The sequence below is a fragment of the Pelophylax lessonae genome (assembly GCF_965119305.1).
Source record: "Pelophylax lessonae genome assembly, chromosome: 4".
NCBI classification, from domain to species: Eukaryota; Metazoa; Chordata; class Amphibia; order Anura; family Ranidae; genus Pelophylax; species Pelophylax lessonae.
The window spans coordinates 607,450,053-607,467,914 of record NC_138771.1 but is presented as its reverse complement, the minus strand read 5'-3'; the positions used below and the strand labels follow the sequence as shown (position 1 = coordinate 607,467,914).

At 40.7% G+C, this 17,862-nt stretch overlaps 1 protein-coding gene across 9 annotated transcripts in view; it reads left to right on the top strand.

The window, feature by feature from the left end:
- Window positions 1-17,862, top strand: part of CACNA1A (calcium voltage-gated channel subunit alpha1 A) — a 496,856-nt gene that overhangs the window by 212,138 nt on the left and 266,856 nt on the right. For all 9 annotated transcript variants that reach the window (XM_082255807.1, XM_082255800.1, XM_082255805.1 and 6 more), the window contains exons 5-6: window positions 8,842-8,994; window positions 11,233-11,420. In XM_082255807.1, coding sequence (XP_082111933.1) covers window positions 8,842-8,994; window positions 11,233-11,420 — 341 coding nt within the window. The remainder of the gene's footprint in view (window positions 1-8,841; window positions 8,995-11,232; window positions 11,421-17,862) is intronic.

Sequence of the window (17,862 nt, the reverse complement as noted above, 5' to 3'; positions counted from 1 at the left end):
TGTACTCGATATCCCCTCCTCTAGATCATTTATGAATAAATTAAACAGGATTGGCCCCAGGACAGAACCTTGGGGGACCCACTTTCCACACCCACTCAATCCGAGTACTCCCCATTAATCACCACCCTCTGTACTCTCCCCTGGAGCCAGTTCTCTATCCAGGTACTCACCTTATGATCCATACCTACCTTCCTTAGTTTGTACAGTAAGCATTTGTGGGGAACGATGTCAAAGGCCTTTGCAAAGTCCAGATACACCACATCCACAGGCTTACCTTTATCTAGGTGGCAGCTCACTTCATCGTAGAAGGTTAATAGATTGGTTTGGCAAGAACGATTTTTCATGAATCCATGCTGATTACTACAAATAATACCGTTTTCATTACTAAAGTCTTGTATGTTGTCCCATAACATCCCCTCCAAAATCTTGCAGACTACTGATGTTAGGCTGACCGGCCTATAGTTACCTGGGATATATCTCGGCCCTTTTTTAAATATTGGTACCACGTTGGCTTTTTTTCCAATCAGCTGGCACCATACCCATTTGTAGACTATCCTTAAAGATCAAGAATAATGGTCTGGCAATCACCTGGCTGAGCTCTTTAACCTCCCTGGCGGTATGATTATGTCAGGAATTACATACCAAAAGCGGTACAATTCTTTTCAAGGAAATTTGGCGTTATGTATTATAGGCCTACAATTCTTAGTAATTACTGACTTAAACCTGACCAAAACAAGAGTCTAGTAGACATCCCAGATGTGATAAATTTGAAACACAAACACGTGAATTATAATCGAATCAATAATATTATTTTATTATTTAATATATAATATATATAATAAAATTATATTATTGATTAGATTATAATTCATGCATTATATATTATATATAGATATATGTGTGTGTGCATATATATATATACATATATATATATATATATATGCATACACATATATATATATATATATATATGCATATATATATATACCGGTGTGTGTGTATATATATATATATATATATGCATGTGTATATATATATATATATATATATATGCATATATATATGCATATATATATATATGCATATATATATATATATATATATATATATATATATGCATATATATATATATATATATATATAATATAAAATGTGTTTTGTGTTTTGTGCAACGTTTTTTGTTTTTTTTTTTTGAATTTCCCTCCCTAGTTCCGCTCTCATGCAGCATTGCTGCTGCAGGGAACGGAACTAGGAAGTGATCAGAGCGATGGAGACCGACGGGACTCTCGGCTGGCGGTCACAGCAATGAGAGATCATCGCTGGATCGCCAGGATAAGGTAAGAGAACACCGCTGCGCTCTCTGCAATCCACCCCGAGCGTGACTCGGGGTTACCGCTCCTGATATGAAAAACCAACCCCGAGTCACGCTCGGAAATTACCGCTAAGGAGGTTAAGAACCCTCGGGTGCAAGCCATCCAGTCCCGGTGATTTATTTATGTTAAGTTTCTCTAGTTTAGTTCTAAGTCTAAGTCTATCTTCTGTTAGCCATGGCGGTACTTCCTGAGGTATATTATTTAGTTTAGCCTTACAAGCTGGGTTAGTGTAGCCCCCCGATTCTTTGTGAAGACTGAAGAGAAGAAATTATTTAACACTTCCGCCTTTTCTCTGTCCTCTGTGGCCATATTTCCTTTGTCGTCTTTTATGGGGCCAATGTGTTCTGGCCTCGCTTTCTTACTGTTTATATACCTAAAGAATTTCTTGGGGTTCTTTTTACTCTCTTCCGCTATATGTCTCACGTGTTCTATTTTAGCCGCCTTGATTTTGTCTTTACATTTCTTATTACACTCTTTGTAATGCTTGAATGCTGCCAATGACCCCTCAGTCTTGTATTTTTTGAAGGCCTTTTCTTTAGTATTAATATGCATTTTTATGTTGGAGTTTAGCCACTCAGGGTTTTAGTTTATTTCCCTTTGGAATGCACTGGCCAATCCCTTTGTTTAGTATGCTCCTGAAGCACTCTCATTTTTCCTCCGTGCTCCTTGTTTCCAGGGTTCTATCCCATTTGATATTTTCTAGTAGAGAGCGCAGTTTTGAGAAATTTTCTTTTGAAATTTAGTGTCCTTATATTACCCTTGTGTTTCCTATTACTATGATTAATACTGAAACGAATCACTGTTTCCTAAGTTGCCCCATATTTCTATATCCGTGATCAGGTCTGTATTGTTGGTAATCATTAGGTCAAGTACCGCATTGTTTCTTGTCAGTGTGTTCACCATCTGACCCATAAAATTGTCCTGCAAAACATTTAGGAACTGCCGAGCCTTGGCTGAATGCACGGTTCCTTCTGCCCAGTCTATATCTGGATAAATAAAGTCCCCCATTATAATGACATTTCCCATCCTCGCTGCCAGTCCTATCTGTAAAAAGAGGTCCGCCTCCCCCTCCTCCCTCTGGTTGGGGGGCCTATAGCATACGCCCAATATTACCTTCCCCACTGTGCCTTCCCTTTTAAGTTCTACCCATAGGGATTCTGCCTCGTCCATAGCTCCATTATTAAAATCATCCCTCATATTTACCTGTACACTGTTCTTAATATACAGACATACCCCTCCCCTTTTTTACCTTCTCTATCCCTGCGATAAAGGGAATACCCCTGAATGGTCACCATCCAATCATGAGAGCTGTCGAACCAAGTCCTCAAACATCAGTAGCTCCAGCTCTCCCATCTTGTTGGCCAGGCTTCTGGCATTGGTATACAAACCTTGTAATTTTGACCGGTTGCATATTTCCTCGTTTGATAGGCTGCTCTTGTGATTTTTCCCCATACCCACCTTGGGTTTAGGAGCTCTGAACCCCCTACCGCTAATGTCCCCATTTGTGCCCTCTGAATCTTGCTCCCCGCTGGCTAATTCTACATCTGTACCCTCCCCCCCATCACCTAGTTTAAAAGCCCCACTAACTTTATGGCCATCCTCTCACCCAGTAGGGCTGCACCCTTCCCATTTAGGTGCAATCCGTCCCTACCAAAGAGCCGGTGGCCTACTAAGAAGTTGGCCCAGTTCTCCAGGAACCCCAAACCCTCCTTACTTCACCAGCTCCTCTGCCACTTGTTAACTTCCTTATTCTCCCGCTGCCTCTCTGGTGTGGCTCGAGGTACAGGTAGTATTTCTGAAAAGGTAGTTTTTCTGTCTAAGCTTAATTGAACAAGCTGAAGTTAGAAGCTGATTGGATACCATGCACAGCTCCACCAACTTTTGCTCTCTCCAGTTTTAGTAAACAACCCTTCTTCTCCTCCTCGTTGGATGGAAAGTGTGTTTTTCACAGAAGAAAAACAACACAGGGGCAGGCCACAGATTGAATGATCACTGTGATAGCCAGTTAGAGGCTATCCCAGCTATCATGTGATCGGAACCTGGTTCCCCCAGATCCGGATCAGTAGTAGAGACCTGGGAGCTGTCACCGACAGCCCAGTTTTAGTGCTGGGAGTGCACAATCGAGCATGCTCCCAGCACATACACAAGAACACATATATGTGGCACCCAGGTTTAAAGCCCACTTCCTGGATGCCACATATACAGTTTGTGTTACTGAGTCAGAAAGGGGTTGTGTAAAAAAAAAAAATACCAGAATGTTTTGGAATTATTAGAAATGTGTGTGTTGTAAGGTACTGTGCTGAGGGTGGGGTCCAATGTCAGGCGGTTGGGGAAAAGGATTCTGCAGCGGGTATAGCAGAAAAAGTGGGGAATCATGGTGGTTAAAGTTGAGGTGGTGCCAGGTTCAATGGTGCAAGCAGATGGAGGGGACAGTTGAGATAATGGCAAGCACAGAGGCAAGAGGGGGAGGTTGGGATGTTGCTGGTAAGCAGTAAGAGCGAGGGGGAAGTTGTTGTGGTGGGATATGGGTTGGGGCAGGTGCAACGGTAGGTAGTGGGAGGGGGGACTTAGGTGTGGTGTGTAGTAGCTTGGTGTGTAGGGGATGGTGGTGGGGGGCTTTAATGGGTGATATCACAAAGAGGAATAGACAACTATAGGCGTCACTGCATGCATTCAGTTTGACCTGACCACACAGATCAGTTATAGTAGCCGTAAAGAGTTCATAGTAGGCTAAGTGTGGTTCTAATTTCTTGGCATATTTTATATTGCCGCTAAAATTTTTAGCTTTAATTTTTAAAGGATTAGGTTCGGGGGTTAGGAGATAAATTGCTGTTTAGGGTGAGCCAATATTAAGTTAAGGGTTTTTAGGGTTTAGGCTTAGGTTTGGGGTTGAGGTGTGGTTTAGAGTTATGGTTAGGTGAAAGTTGATGGTTATTTGTTCCTACCAACATTTCTCCAATCTGTTATGTACAGTCAGAACAGAGAAGGAAAATGTGGAAATGTGGCATCGACAGATGGACTCCCAAACAAAAACGGTGCGGAAATCAGGCTCAAGAATAAGGAGTCAGTCAAAGAACTTGTAGGGAGTAGAGGGAAGTAGACGGAAAGGTCCCAACCAGCAAATGCACAGTATTAGGTGTACATAGAAGGGACAACTAATATAGGTTTAGAGCAAGAAGAGGAAGGAAGAGGACAAGAAGAAGTAGAAACAGTGGTGAGGAGAGGAAAACATGTGAAGGAAGAATAGAGAAGCAAAGCAGCACCCAGGCCCCCCAGACCCACGCCCTCGCCGTAGATTTATTTTTTAAGTTTAGCTTAGACTGAGTTTTACATCAGGGATGAGGCTAAGGTTTAAGGTTAGAATACATTTATATTTAGGCTTAGGATTAAGTAATTCATTTAAGGTTTTCTGGTATGATGTTTGGCACATTGAAACATTTATGTTTTAGGCCTCGTGCCAAATACACATAGACGAAGGAAGCAGAAGCACGGTGTGCAGCTTATTGAGAGATGTAGGTCAACATTGTGCTGTTGAAAAGACCAATCCTCAGGATTTACATTTAACTTAGGTATACTGTAAGTCATTCCTTCATACCTGAATTTAGTATATAGCAGATGGCTTGTGGATTTCTGTGCTTCCCCTGTAATAGAAGCCAGAAAATATGAATTTGTGAGTAATGCCGCAGTAGTCCAGACCCTTCCCCCACACAGGTGAAATGCTGCCAGGCCTCCACTGACCAGGCCATTCCTGTCACTGATGCAGAACCTGGAATCCAGGAAATGTGTCACTTGGGGGACGTTTGCCAGATGACCATATTGATATTTAGTCACCGTTGATAAATTAGACAGGTTATTGTTAACAGAAATTTAACCCTTAAACCCCATGGAGCAGTAGAGCAGATAGTTAGAGGCTTTCCAGTTATTGACAAATGTATTTTCATTTATTGATTTCTGTCTCACTACGATGGAGCCCCTCTTGTTATTAGTGTGTGTGACTCTCTGCACTCTCACTGTGTGGTGCTGGCTGTAGAGGGCTTGATTTCTCAACCTATCAATGCAAGGGAATGTTTTCTAGAGCTAAGTGAAAGTGCTGAAATTTCACTTTCCAAGGAATATCCCATCATATGTAGGGAAAATTTAAAAAAAATAGCATTTTTTGCTTGCACATGATTGGATGATTAAAGTCAATAACACTTCATATCGTTCACTAAGACCTGGGGAAAAATTCCCTTGCAAAGTGCAAATGACAGTGACAAATACAGCAATACAAAACAAAAGTAATGATTCAGCGCTAATGATCCAATGTATCAGCAGCTAGCAAAAAAAGCGTAAATATACATACACTGAAATATAAACAAAGAGGGGTTTTTGCGGCGCTCTAAAAAATAAGACTTAATGTAATACAACAAACATTATCCCTGTGAGGGGAATATAGTAAATAAAATCATAAAAGTTCAAAAAAGTAAAAGTACATAAAACTTTATCACATCATATGAATGAACTTTTACGATATTATTTACTATATTCCCCTCACAGGGATAATGTTTGTTGTATTACATTAAGTCTTATTTTTTAGAGCGCAGCAAAAACCCCCCCTTTGTTTATACAGCAATAAAAAGCCTACAGAGATTTCAGCCCTCCCTACTCTACTAAAAAAAAAATGTATTACTGCATGTGTTGCTGTTGGAGATTTACCTTCACTTCTGTCTGTTAAAACTGTAGTCACTAGGACGGGAAATGATGGAAAATCTCTTTAACCGGTTGCCGACCGCCGCAAGTACATATACTGCGGCGGTCAGCCCCGGCCAGGCAAAGTGACGTACCGGTAAAGTTACTAGCCTGGGAGCCAATAGCGGGCGAGGGCACGTCGCCAGAGGTCCGCCAGTCACTCGCGATCATCTGATGTGAAGGGAGAAAGGCAGGCGGCTGATGTAAACAAAGCCGCCTGTCATTCTCCCCTGTGTAAAAGCACTGATCTAACGGTCCTGCTATGTGTGTTGCTATGTGTGCTGTTACACACACAGCCACATCCCTGCACAGTAAGAAGCACGCCCCTAGGGACACACATAGTCACTGCATCTCTAATAAAGTTAACCCCTTGCCTGCCAGTGTCATTTTTACAGTAACAGTGCATATGTATAGCACTGATTACTGTAGTAATGTCACTGGTACCCCCAAAAGTGTCAAAAATGTCAGTCAAGGGTCCGATCTGTCCGCCGCAATGTCGCAGTCCCGCAAAAAAAATCGCAGATCGCCGCCATTAAAAAAAAAACAACAAAAATGACAAAAATCTTTCCCTTAGTTAGTAAACGCAATAACTTTTGCGCAAACCAATCAAAATACAGTTATTGTGATTTTTTTTACCAAACATAGGTAGCAGAAAACAAATTGGCCAAAAATTTAAAAATATTTTGATTTTTACATTTTTTTGGGGAATTTCATATAAAAAAATGTGAAAATATTGTTATTTTTGCAAAATTGTCGCTCTTTTTTTGATTATAGCGCATGATAAAATACCACCAAAAGAAAGCTCTGTTTGTGGGAAAAAAAGGACGTCAAATTCATTTAGGTACAGCGTCGCACGACCGCGCAATTGTCCGTTAAAGTCACGCAGTGCCGAATCGCAAGATACCTCCTGGTCAGAAAGGGGGTAAAATCTTCCGGGGCTTAAGTGGTTAACAGGACCCCGCATAGCTGGCAGGGGTTCTAATTCTTTCCCACTAAAACTACGATTTTTTTGAAAAAATGCGTCCCGACATACATTTTATTGATTATTAACATGAAAAAAGTTGCATATCTATAATTGTATGTATATTAATTGCTGTAGGCACAAACTATAACCCATTTTTTTCCCATAGTTTTAAACCATGGTTTCTTACCAGGGTTCCTCCAGAGGTTGCTAGGGGTTCCTTGAGCAATAAACAATTACTGCCTCTCGCAGATAAGTTCCCACTGACACCAATAATCAATTTAGCTATCCGTAAGGGGGTAATTCTTCCCAATGATCTCAAGTGTAAGGAGCATTCTTCCCATTGGCCATCACACTAATGTATTATGAGATCTAGATAGATAGTAATTTTTAGCAGGTGTTCCCTGAGACCAGAAAGGTATTTCAAGAATTCCTCCAGGTTGAAAAGGTTAAGAAAGGCAGTTTTAAACACTGTTTCTAAACCCTGCTCAAACATTGCTGACAATGTTATAGTTTTTCCCATCCCCATTACTGTCAATTTTATTGGATATATTGGTCTGCATGTAAATGTGGAGAAAATTAAAAATAAAGATGTGCGGCTTTGATAAAGGAATTATACTACATGCATACTTACCAACATATTAGTTCTAGTCCCTGACACTATTGTCCCCGTCCACAGCCCACACTTGGTACGCCCACCTTCTGGGGGAGCCATGCGCATATCATACCCACTTTCTGGCATGATTTTGCCCATAAATATGCAGGAACCACCCATTTACAGCCAAAGTCCCCTCATTTAATATCTATTTTTTAGTTACTGTGCATGACATACCCTCATCGAGACAGACGTCCAAAATGCGGAACTATCCAGCATATCTGGGACAGTTGGCATCTATGCTAGATACTATAATAACATTTATTAACCACACACAGCTATCAGAATACATAAAAGAATGGTGATCTTTTTAACCTGACTGATTTGCAAAACAACAGTTTTTGAATAGTCTTCTCTTTTCCACCATACAAATGACCACTGTATTATAAGACAGGTTGTGTCTGGGTAAATCAGAAAAAAAAAAATGATATATATATGTATGTATGTATATATATATATATATTCAGTATATATATATATATATATATATATATATATATATATATATATAAAATGTATATATTCAGTACATTTCTATGATACAAGCACGTTTTCCAATGTTTCGTCCTTTTAAAAAAACAGAGTATGGAAACTTTACCTGTTGAATTACTAATTGCCAGATATTAACAGAAATTTCGTTTGTTCCTAAATTCTTGTAGTGAGCTGACAACGCTGCCTCTACAGATCTAAAATACAAAGCTGTGTTTTCAGCCCCATCCATTTCTCCCCAGCTGGACTACAGAACACCTCCCCTGATATGTTATGAAGGATAGGAGAGGGGGAGGTGTTTTCCAGTGCTGTAGCGGGAAGACAAAACCTAGTGAAATGTGCATACATTGCATAAAAGCACTGAATGAAGTTTTATTTATTTTTTTGCCTAAACATACACTTTAAACTCTAGTAAGGCCAGTCAGAGTACTGGAGTCCCAGTTATACCTGCATTTTCAACTCTTGGTGAAATCTTGCCTTGTAATGAATCCTCAAAACAGTTGGTCTGCTGTCTGTAGGTCTTGCTGTTCTTTTAACCCTACAGGAGGTAAAAGAGGGTTTTTATTTTATTGATGTGGTTAATGGAGTGAGTAACAATGTTAATATTTTTATGTCATTGTCTTTGTTCCTTGTAGGTTTACAAGTGGTCCTGAAATCTATCATGAAAGCCATGATTCCCCTGCTGCAGATTGGGCTGCTGCTGTTCTTTGCTATTCTCATCTTTGCTATCATTGGGCTTGACTTTTATATTGGCAAATTTCATAGTTCCTGTTATGAAACCTATGGAGGTGAGAAGGCCGTTACTTCCTTGCTTAATATTGCACACGCAGAATTCTTTAAAAAGTGTATAAAAGAGAAAATTTCTATGTTCACTAAAATACCAAACAATGTATTATTTTCAGGGCTGAATTGGAGGAGTAAAAGTAATAGGCTTCTATGGGCAACACGTTTTCATTTAAAGCCACTGATCAATGAGGGCCCTTGGAATTGAACAGAGGGTCGCAGTTAAAAAGCCCAAATGGGTAAAATACGTATGCAAGGCACTGTACACGGGGCAGTTTCCTGCTTACCAGTGTTTCCATGCTTTTCTCTTTTAGTGCAAGTCTCTGGGTCATACATGACTTGATTAAAGACAAGACGCTTTATCATTTTAATTTAGCTGATATCCACATTTTTTAAAGTGATCTTGTTATAAAAGGCATACAGTGGCGCCAACTGTTTACTTCTTTCTTAAAATGATAGTTGCTTCTTATTTACAGACTGGAAAAAGTATGCAGGAAGTGAAGTCAGAAATCTAGATCTGCATAGGTCAGCAGCTCAAAGTTTTGAAGCCAGAGTTTAGCAAGGCAGCTAAACACTTAAAGGACTGGTGCACATTTGTGTACCTGTCTCCCAAAACTCACTCCCTCTTCCTTCTGAGCAGCCCTGTCTGTACATCAAATGACGTGGAATAGTAAAGTAAATGTTACTGAAAAAACACTACAGATATCCTTAAGGATTAAGTAACCCAAAGAAAATTATTCATTGTTTTTAACAACATTCAACTTATAGTAACCTGTTCCATGTTCAGCCTGTGCTATCTGTTGTTATGGATCCAAGTAAGCTTGTGTGGAAGGAAAAAAAGGGAAAAGTTTACCCAATTATATTACAAATATGCATCTCCATTTGTATGAGCAACAACATATTGGATAGAGTAAAGTAAGATTAAAATATATGTTGAGTTTCTGCTGCTATGTGGGACTCCATCTGAGATATTTTCCCCCACTCACTGTCATATTGTCTATGGTTTTACCAGACAGAAAATGAGTGGGGAAAAGAGCCTCATGTCAGCTTGTCATTGATGTTAGTGTCCCTACTGCAGAATATCCCTCACTTCTTGTTTGGTGAAATCATTGTCACCGTGACAATAAAGTTGGCCATACATGTATAGGTCTGCAGGCTGAAGGAAAGAAATTGAACAGATTCCTTCATCCATGCTAACAGCACGCTTGGACAAAACCCCTTTCGGAGCTATCCCTCCATCCACTATAACAGTGGACGGATTCCTCCATCTTCACTATCAGCACCAATGGACAAATCCCTCCTTCCGTCAGCTGTCACTGTCACAAACTTTAATTAAACAATAGACTTTTGGCAAACAGAACAGTGCCGGTAGTGCCATAGACTACTTGAATTTCAGCCGAGCCAGCAGAAATTGGCCAGAATTCGAGCAGTGTACGGTTTGTATGATTTTGGCCTCTTGCACACTGCAGCTGAAAAATACTCAGTACAGCTTTTTTTTTCTGAGCTAAAATAGAGCCCATTCATTCTTAATGTGCCTATGCACACAGCCGCGTAAATGAGCGCTGCGTATTCTTCAGTAAGAACAAAATAGAAAAATCAGCATTTTTGGTCAGTAATTTCCGCCTAATGCGCGCAAATACGTGCAAATACGCACGAATGCGCTCAAATAAGCAAAAATGCCAATTGAAATTCAAAAACGCTAGAATAAATTTACGCGCAATTACGCGAGCGCATAAGCGTGAAAATGCGTGCAAATGCACGAAGATGCGCGCATTACAATTACGCCAGAAAACGTAGATGCTCTAACAGGAGTATCGTGTGTAAGCTGCCTAATTGAGAGAAAATCTCTCTAATGGAGCCTTGGATAGCAGAAAAAAAAACTTTGGCTGGGCATACACTTTAAAGGGTTGCTTTGGAAGAGGTTGAAAGTTTTCATATGAAATATAAAGGTATCCCCTGTTCTAATTATTTATCCAGTCCTTGTAGCCTCCATCTCAGCTGTGGTACATAGTGAACAGCTGCTGCAGTTGCCACTGATCATGGGTCCTAGAAATCCATGTAGCGGGTCATATTCCCTTACATTTGTTACAAACATTTAGTTTAGTTACAGCAATTTAGTGTGGCAATAAAAAAAAACTCCTTTTTTAGACCTTATTGTCTTACAGCTTTATTGTTTTTTTTTTTTTAATTGTCTCTATCATTCTTGGCCTTCCAAATTAACAGAATACTATGTCTTTCTGCAGATGAAATCAAGGTTGAGGGCCTGTGTGGGAATGACTCATCATCGCGCAGATGCCCCAATGGAACCACGTGCTATGACAAGTGGGAGGGACCCAATAATGGCATCACACAATTTGACAACATCCTGTTTGCAGTACTAACTGTATTTCAATGTATTACTATGGAGGGCTGGACAGATATTTTATACCACGTAAGTATAATTAATGTGTACTCAGTTTCAGTTACCAATTGTAACTGTATAGATCCAGGATGTAGTATATATTTTAGCATGGCATTAATCAAATTATCTAGGGCTGTTTTTACAAACTGGGGGAGAGAATGTTCTCCACATAAGTGGAGAGTTTGCCCATAGTTTTTAGCTAGGGTACTTGTCTTAAATTTAAATTCAGAAACTTGATAGGCCACTAATGCTTTTGGGGAAAACTTCCTTTTTATTACATTTTTTATAAACAGGCCCCTTGTGTACGTCGAGGATCACCTAATGTGTTTTATTAAATAAAAAGTAAAATTGGTTTGTAGATTACATAGTATAGTAGAGCTGAAATGTCAAGGTTACACTCTGTTAGGGAATGATACATACATGTGTGAATAGTTACAATAAATTTGAAAAAAAAAAAAGAGAAAAACATGACATTTCATTTGCCGCCCCCGTTTACCTCAAATACGTAAATACCAATTTAAACACATATTTCAACTTTAAAGGTGTTGTTGGATGGATTGTTAACAGTTTAAATTCTTTCCTGACAAAGAAAGAAAAATGTAAAGACTTTATGACAATAACAACATAACAAGTGCAGCTAAACATCAAAACAGTGCAGACAGTGGTCAAATTTAGAATAATCAACTCCATGAGGTTGCACAAGGGTGAAATGCTGATTAGAAAATATATTGTATTACACAATGTCACGGTCAGGGGTCCGGCTCAGAGGCCAGGAGCTATAGCAGTAGAGAGGCTCCCACCGACCAGCTGGATAAGTGCAGCAGCAGATCACTCTGGTGGATGACACGAGCGAAGAGTCTAAGGTGAAGAGTCTAAGCACTAACCAGTGTTCACCAGAGCTCCTGATGGTGGAGATGGGTTTTGCTGCATGCTAGTACCAGGTCGCAGTCCCCAGGACTTCCCCACTAGGAGGTGAAAAAGCTGGGGTCCAGTAGTAGATATAGCAGTTAGGGATCAAGCAGAAGCATAGTCAGTAAACAAGCCAAAGGTCAGTAACAAATAGTCACAGGATGAGGATTAAGCAGAAGCGTAGGTGAGGAACAATCCAAAAAGTTTGTAGGCATTACTGGACAAGTATAGATTGTGGAGAGTGGTTTCATTGGAGAGTATTAAGGAGTTTTTTAAGGCCATCATATTCCAATAAAATCTGACCTTCAGGAACTGGAAGTTCATAGCCTGCCAAAGCTGTAGATATCTAAAAAGCATTTGCATACCACTTGACCAATAGTCTTGTCACCTAAGTTTGCTTTGAGCTAGGGGTCTGATATTAATTGAAAATTAGAAAGTCTTGGATTGACCCACAAGGTGGTAAATAGGGTTGGATTGCAATAACCACTCTATCCCTGACCACCTCCAAACTCTACAAGGTCATCCTCATCTTAGATGTAACTCAGGATCTACATTTTGGCCCAAAAAAATAATAATAAGGGCTGAGTAAGAATTTAGAAGTGCAGCTTTATTAGCAGGGTAACATGCAATCTGAGTGAACCACCATATAAAAGCAGCAGTCACAAATGCCCAGAGGCATAATCAAAATTTAGACATTGCTAGGCCTGCCTTTTCTGTAAGCAGTTGAAGCTCATTACTGATATGTGTTGGATCTTGCCTGTCCATAGGGAAAAATAGGACTTTAGGATTTTAAAGAACTGGAGTGCAAACCAGATTTTAAGGAGTGGCATAATAACTTGAACAATTTATTAAGAAGAAGTTTTATGGAAGTGGGGGAGAAAGCAATCTGTGCTACAATTCTATGTAACAGAAGCATCCAGTAATAACATCCATCAGGGAGGCAAGTTAGGAAGTCCATATGGTCCTCTTTATATGCAACTCTTCATTTAAAGACCCCCCTTACACTCAGCTCTTCATTCATAGGCTTTCTCTACACCCAACTCTCCATTCATTCAACTACCTATTCATAGGCACTTACTACTCCCAATTATCCATTCATAGGCCCTCCTTACACCCAATGTCTCCATCCATAGGCCCTTCCAACACTTAAATCTTACTCATAAGCCCTCCCTACAATCAACTCTCTATATAACTCTCCCTACATCCAATTAATAATTTATAGGTCCTTCCAATATGCCCTTTCAACACCTAATTCTCAATAAAAAGGAACTCCCTTCACCCAATTATCCATTTACAGACTATTACCACACCAAACTCTCCGTTCAGAGACCCTCTCTACACCCAACTCTCCATTCGTAGGCCAACACTCAATCCTCCACTCAGGCCTTCCCTACACCCAATTCTCAGTTTGCTTTGCAGTGCTTGGCCTCAATGCCATGTCTCCCTACATCCACTTCTCCATTCATAAGCCTTCTTTACAACGAACTTCCCATTCATATGCTCTACCTTCACCCAACTCTCTATTTATAAGCCCCCCCCACTCCAAACTCTTCATTCATAGGCCCTACCTACACCCGACTCTGCATTCATAGGTCCTCCCTATACCAACACTCCATTCAAAGGTCTTCCCAAACCCCTGGCAAGGAGCATGCTGTTTTGCTTTGCAGTGCCGGTGTTCAGCTCCCAGGACTCACCTGAAGCAAGAACCAGCACAAGGAATGTGGAGGGAAGTGATGGGTGTCAGCTTCTCCTGCTTTTTTACTCCTAGTGGTGTCAGGCAACTGTGTGCTGGGTCAGGGGCAGACGCCCTGTTCTACATTTCAGCTAGTGTTTTAGGGTAATTAGGAATCTAGAACAAAGTACTGCATGAACTAATGGCGCTTTTCCACTGCATGGAACCGTACCGGTTCGGCACGCTTTTGTGCTTTTCCACTGCGGTACCGCATGGTATAGGGTCGGAAAGGTTCGGTACTGTACGGTATAGGTTTGCTTTTCCACTGCATGGAACCGAACGGTACGGTACGGTACGGCTCTGAAAAAACAGTACCTACTCGATTGTGGTTCCAACAGGTACCAAACTGGTACCATATCCCACAATCCTTTGCATGCAGTCACTACTAGCCACTGATTGGTCAGAGAATCACACCCACCCCGTTGTTATCCCACCCACTTAACTTTAGTACTACTTTAGTGGAAAAGCAAACCTATACCGTACCGTACCGAACCGTTCCGACACTATACCATGCGGTACCGCAGTGGAAAAGCAAACCGGGCCAAGCAGGGCCGAGTAGAGCCGGTACTTGCAGTGGAAAAGTGCCAAAAATTATGTAAAAAAAAAAAAAAAGCGTGATAGTTCTTCTTTAAGGCCTCTTTCACACAGGGCGGACCGTATTTAGATCCGCTCGGCACTTTTTTTTTTTTTTTACGGACACCGATGACACTTGTGTCATCCGGTCTGTATGTCCGCATATCATCCCATCCATTTGCGGATGATATACGGACATAATGTATGTCTATGGGATTGCAGATGTCAGCGGGTGACACCGCTGACATCTGATTTTGCGTCCTTTCCGTTTTTTTTAACGGAAGAAAAATAAGGTTCTGTTCCGTTCCAAAAAACAGAACAGAACTGAAAGGACGCAAATCATCCGCTGACATCCGCAATCCCATTGACATGCATTATGTCCGTATATCACCCACAAACGGATGGGGTGATATACGGAGATACGGAACGCCCGTGTGAAAGAGGCCTTAAGCTGAAGATTTGGTATGAATTTTATTGCACACGTAAGTATGCATATCTCATACCTAAGCAATCCCTGTGGAGGTTACAAATCACTGTACTAGTCACCTTTACCAAAGTTATAGCAGCAGTCTTCCTTATCCATTATCAGGGGACTGCTGCCATTCACAGAGCTCCTTATATTTTTTCCCAGTGAACACATGGCGTTCTCTAAAAAAGAGAAGAGGGATGGCACTTTAAGATGCAAGAAGATCTTTATTTCCTTAAAATCATTCAACATAAAACAATGAGATTACAATAACCTAATGACCCTCACGTAAGGGAGCACGGTTCCTTCCATGTGTTTCATGAAGGTATTGTAATTTCATTGTTTTATGTTGGATGATTTATTGGAAATAAAGATCTCCTTGGATCTTGAAGTGCGGTCACTCTTCTCTTTTTTGGGTATACTGGTCAGATCACGGATTGGACCTGCCCTCAATCATCAAGGAGCATATTGTTTTCACCTGGAGGGGTGTTACCTCCTTTCCTGCTACAAGGCGTTCTCTGATTGGACCTCAACCAACCAGAAAAAGCCTTTTATGAACTGAAAAAAGATACTGCAGAAAGTACAAATCACTTGTATCTTTTCTTTAGTATTTGTATTGTTAATTTGTAAATTAGCAGTGCAATCATTTATATATAAAATAGTATATCTATACAGATATATGCGGATAAAAATGACAATTGTGGGAAAATAGGTGTCAGAGGAATCTGGTTCCAAAATAGGGTAATGTCCCTACAAGGAATGGTACAGTTGGGAGTTAAACATGTGGCCTCCAGCTCTAATTTGTAGTAACTCCAGAGTTTAGGCCTCAGTGTGTAATGGAGAAGGTGAGATATGATTTTCTGTGCACATCCAGCAGTGCCTGTGTGAGTGACAGCTGAGTCTCTCTCTGCTCAAGGGCAGCATCCTGATAGAAAGGGAAATGGTGCACCCCTCCCCCTCCTCCCCATTCTCTGACAGGAGAGCAGCTCTCTTTCTTAGGATGCTTTCTCCTGCCGCTTGTATTTTTAGCATCAAGAAATGGGCACAGGAACCTTTCACTGCACACGTAGATGAGAGCACCACCCCCATCTCCCTGCAGGGATAGGAGGGAGGAGGAGGAGGCAACCCTCCCACCGCTAAACCTGAAGACTTTCATTCAGCAGTCAATGCTTTCCCTAGAAATGTCATCATGTACTCATCTCTGCTGTATTGTGGGAGCTTCCTACTCTGATATTCCAATATGCCTGTCACTGGTTTATTATTACATGAACCCACATCTTATAATTGTTCTACATCTATCACTGATCTATATTTACATGCCCTGTCATCCTATACCTGTCCTGTATTTGTCACAGATCTAGTATAGCATGAAGAATTATCCTATACCTGTCCTGTATTTGTCACAGATCTAGTATAGCATGAAGAATTATCCTATACCTGTCCTGTATTTGTCAGAAATCTATTATTACATAAACCATTATCCTAAAGTGTCCTGTATTTGTCAGCAATATATTATTACATGGCCCCTCATCCCGTAACTGTCCTGTATTTGTCAGATATAATATTGTTCTATGAACAGTTATCCTATAACTGTCTTGTATTTGTCATACATTGATTATCACATGACCCCACCCCACACCTTATCCCACACCTGTTCTGTATATTACATATTATTTATATACATTATATTCCTATATCCATCACTGATTATTATTACATGATCCATTGCCCTAAAACTGTCCTATATTTGCTATATTTGTCACTCATCAGTTTCTACATGACCTCTCATCCTATACTGTACAGAATCTAGCAATGTCAACATAAATATCAAAAAATTGATTCCATGACCCTGACACCCCCACCCCCCCACCCTTTAACTGTTCTGTACTGGTCACTTATCTATTATTACATGACCCTTATAAACCGTCCTGTAACTATAACTGATCTATTATTACATGACCCTTATAACTGTCCTGTAACTATAACTGATCTATTATTACATGACCCTTATAACTGTCCTGTAACTATAACTGATCTATTATTACATGACCCTTATAACTGTCCTGTATCTATAACTGATCTATTATTACATGACCCTTATAACTGTCCTGTATCTATAACTGATCTATTATTACATGACCCTTATAACTGTCCTGTATCTATAACTGATCTATTATTACATGACCCTTATAAGGCCCCTTTCACACAAGGGAGTCCGTCGGCGGACTCAGTTTTTCTCAGCGGGGGATCGATCTTCCTGAGTAGGCGGATGGCAGCTCTGTCTCCACGCTGTGTGCGGAGACGGAGCTGTCAGGTCCCCGCTGTTCTCTATGGGAGAATCGGATGAGAACGGACCGCCTGTCCGTTCTCATCCGATCCAATCCGCTGGACGGATGGAAAATAGGGTTTCCGTCCAGATTTAATGGACCAGATCGAATGTCAGCGGACATGTCTCCGCTGACATCCCATCCGATGCCCCATAGAGATGCATGGGGCATCCGTTCAGATCCGCCTGAAAAACTGACAGGCAGATCTGAATGGTCCGCTAGTGTGAAAGGGGCCTAACTGTTCTGTATCTATAACTGATCTATTATTACATGACCCTTATAACTGTCCTGTATCTATAACTTATCTATTATTACATGACCTTCATAACTGTCCTGTATTCAGGGCTTTGTTCTCAGAAAATAAGCACAGGAACTCAACCACGACCCCCCAACTCCCCCCCCCCCCCACCCCACACACAAACACACACCCTCCAAACCGTATTAAATAGTGGGTGTGGTTGAATT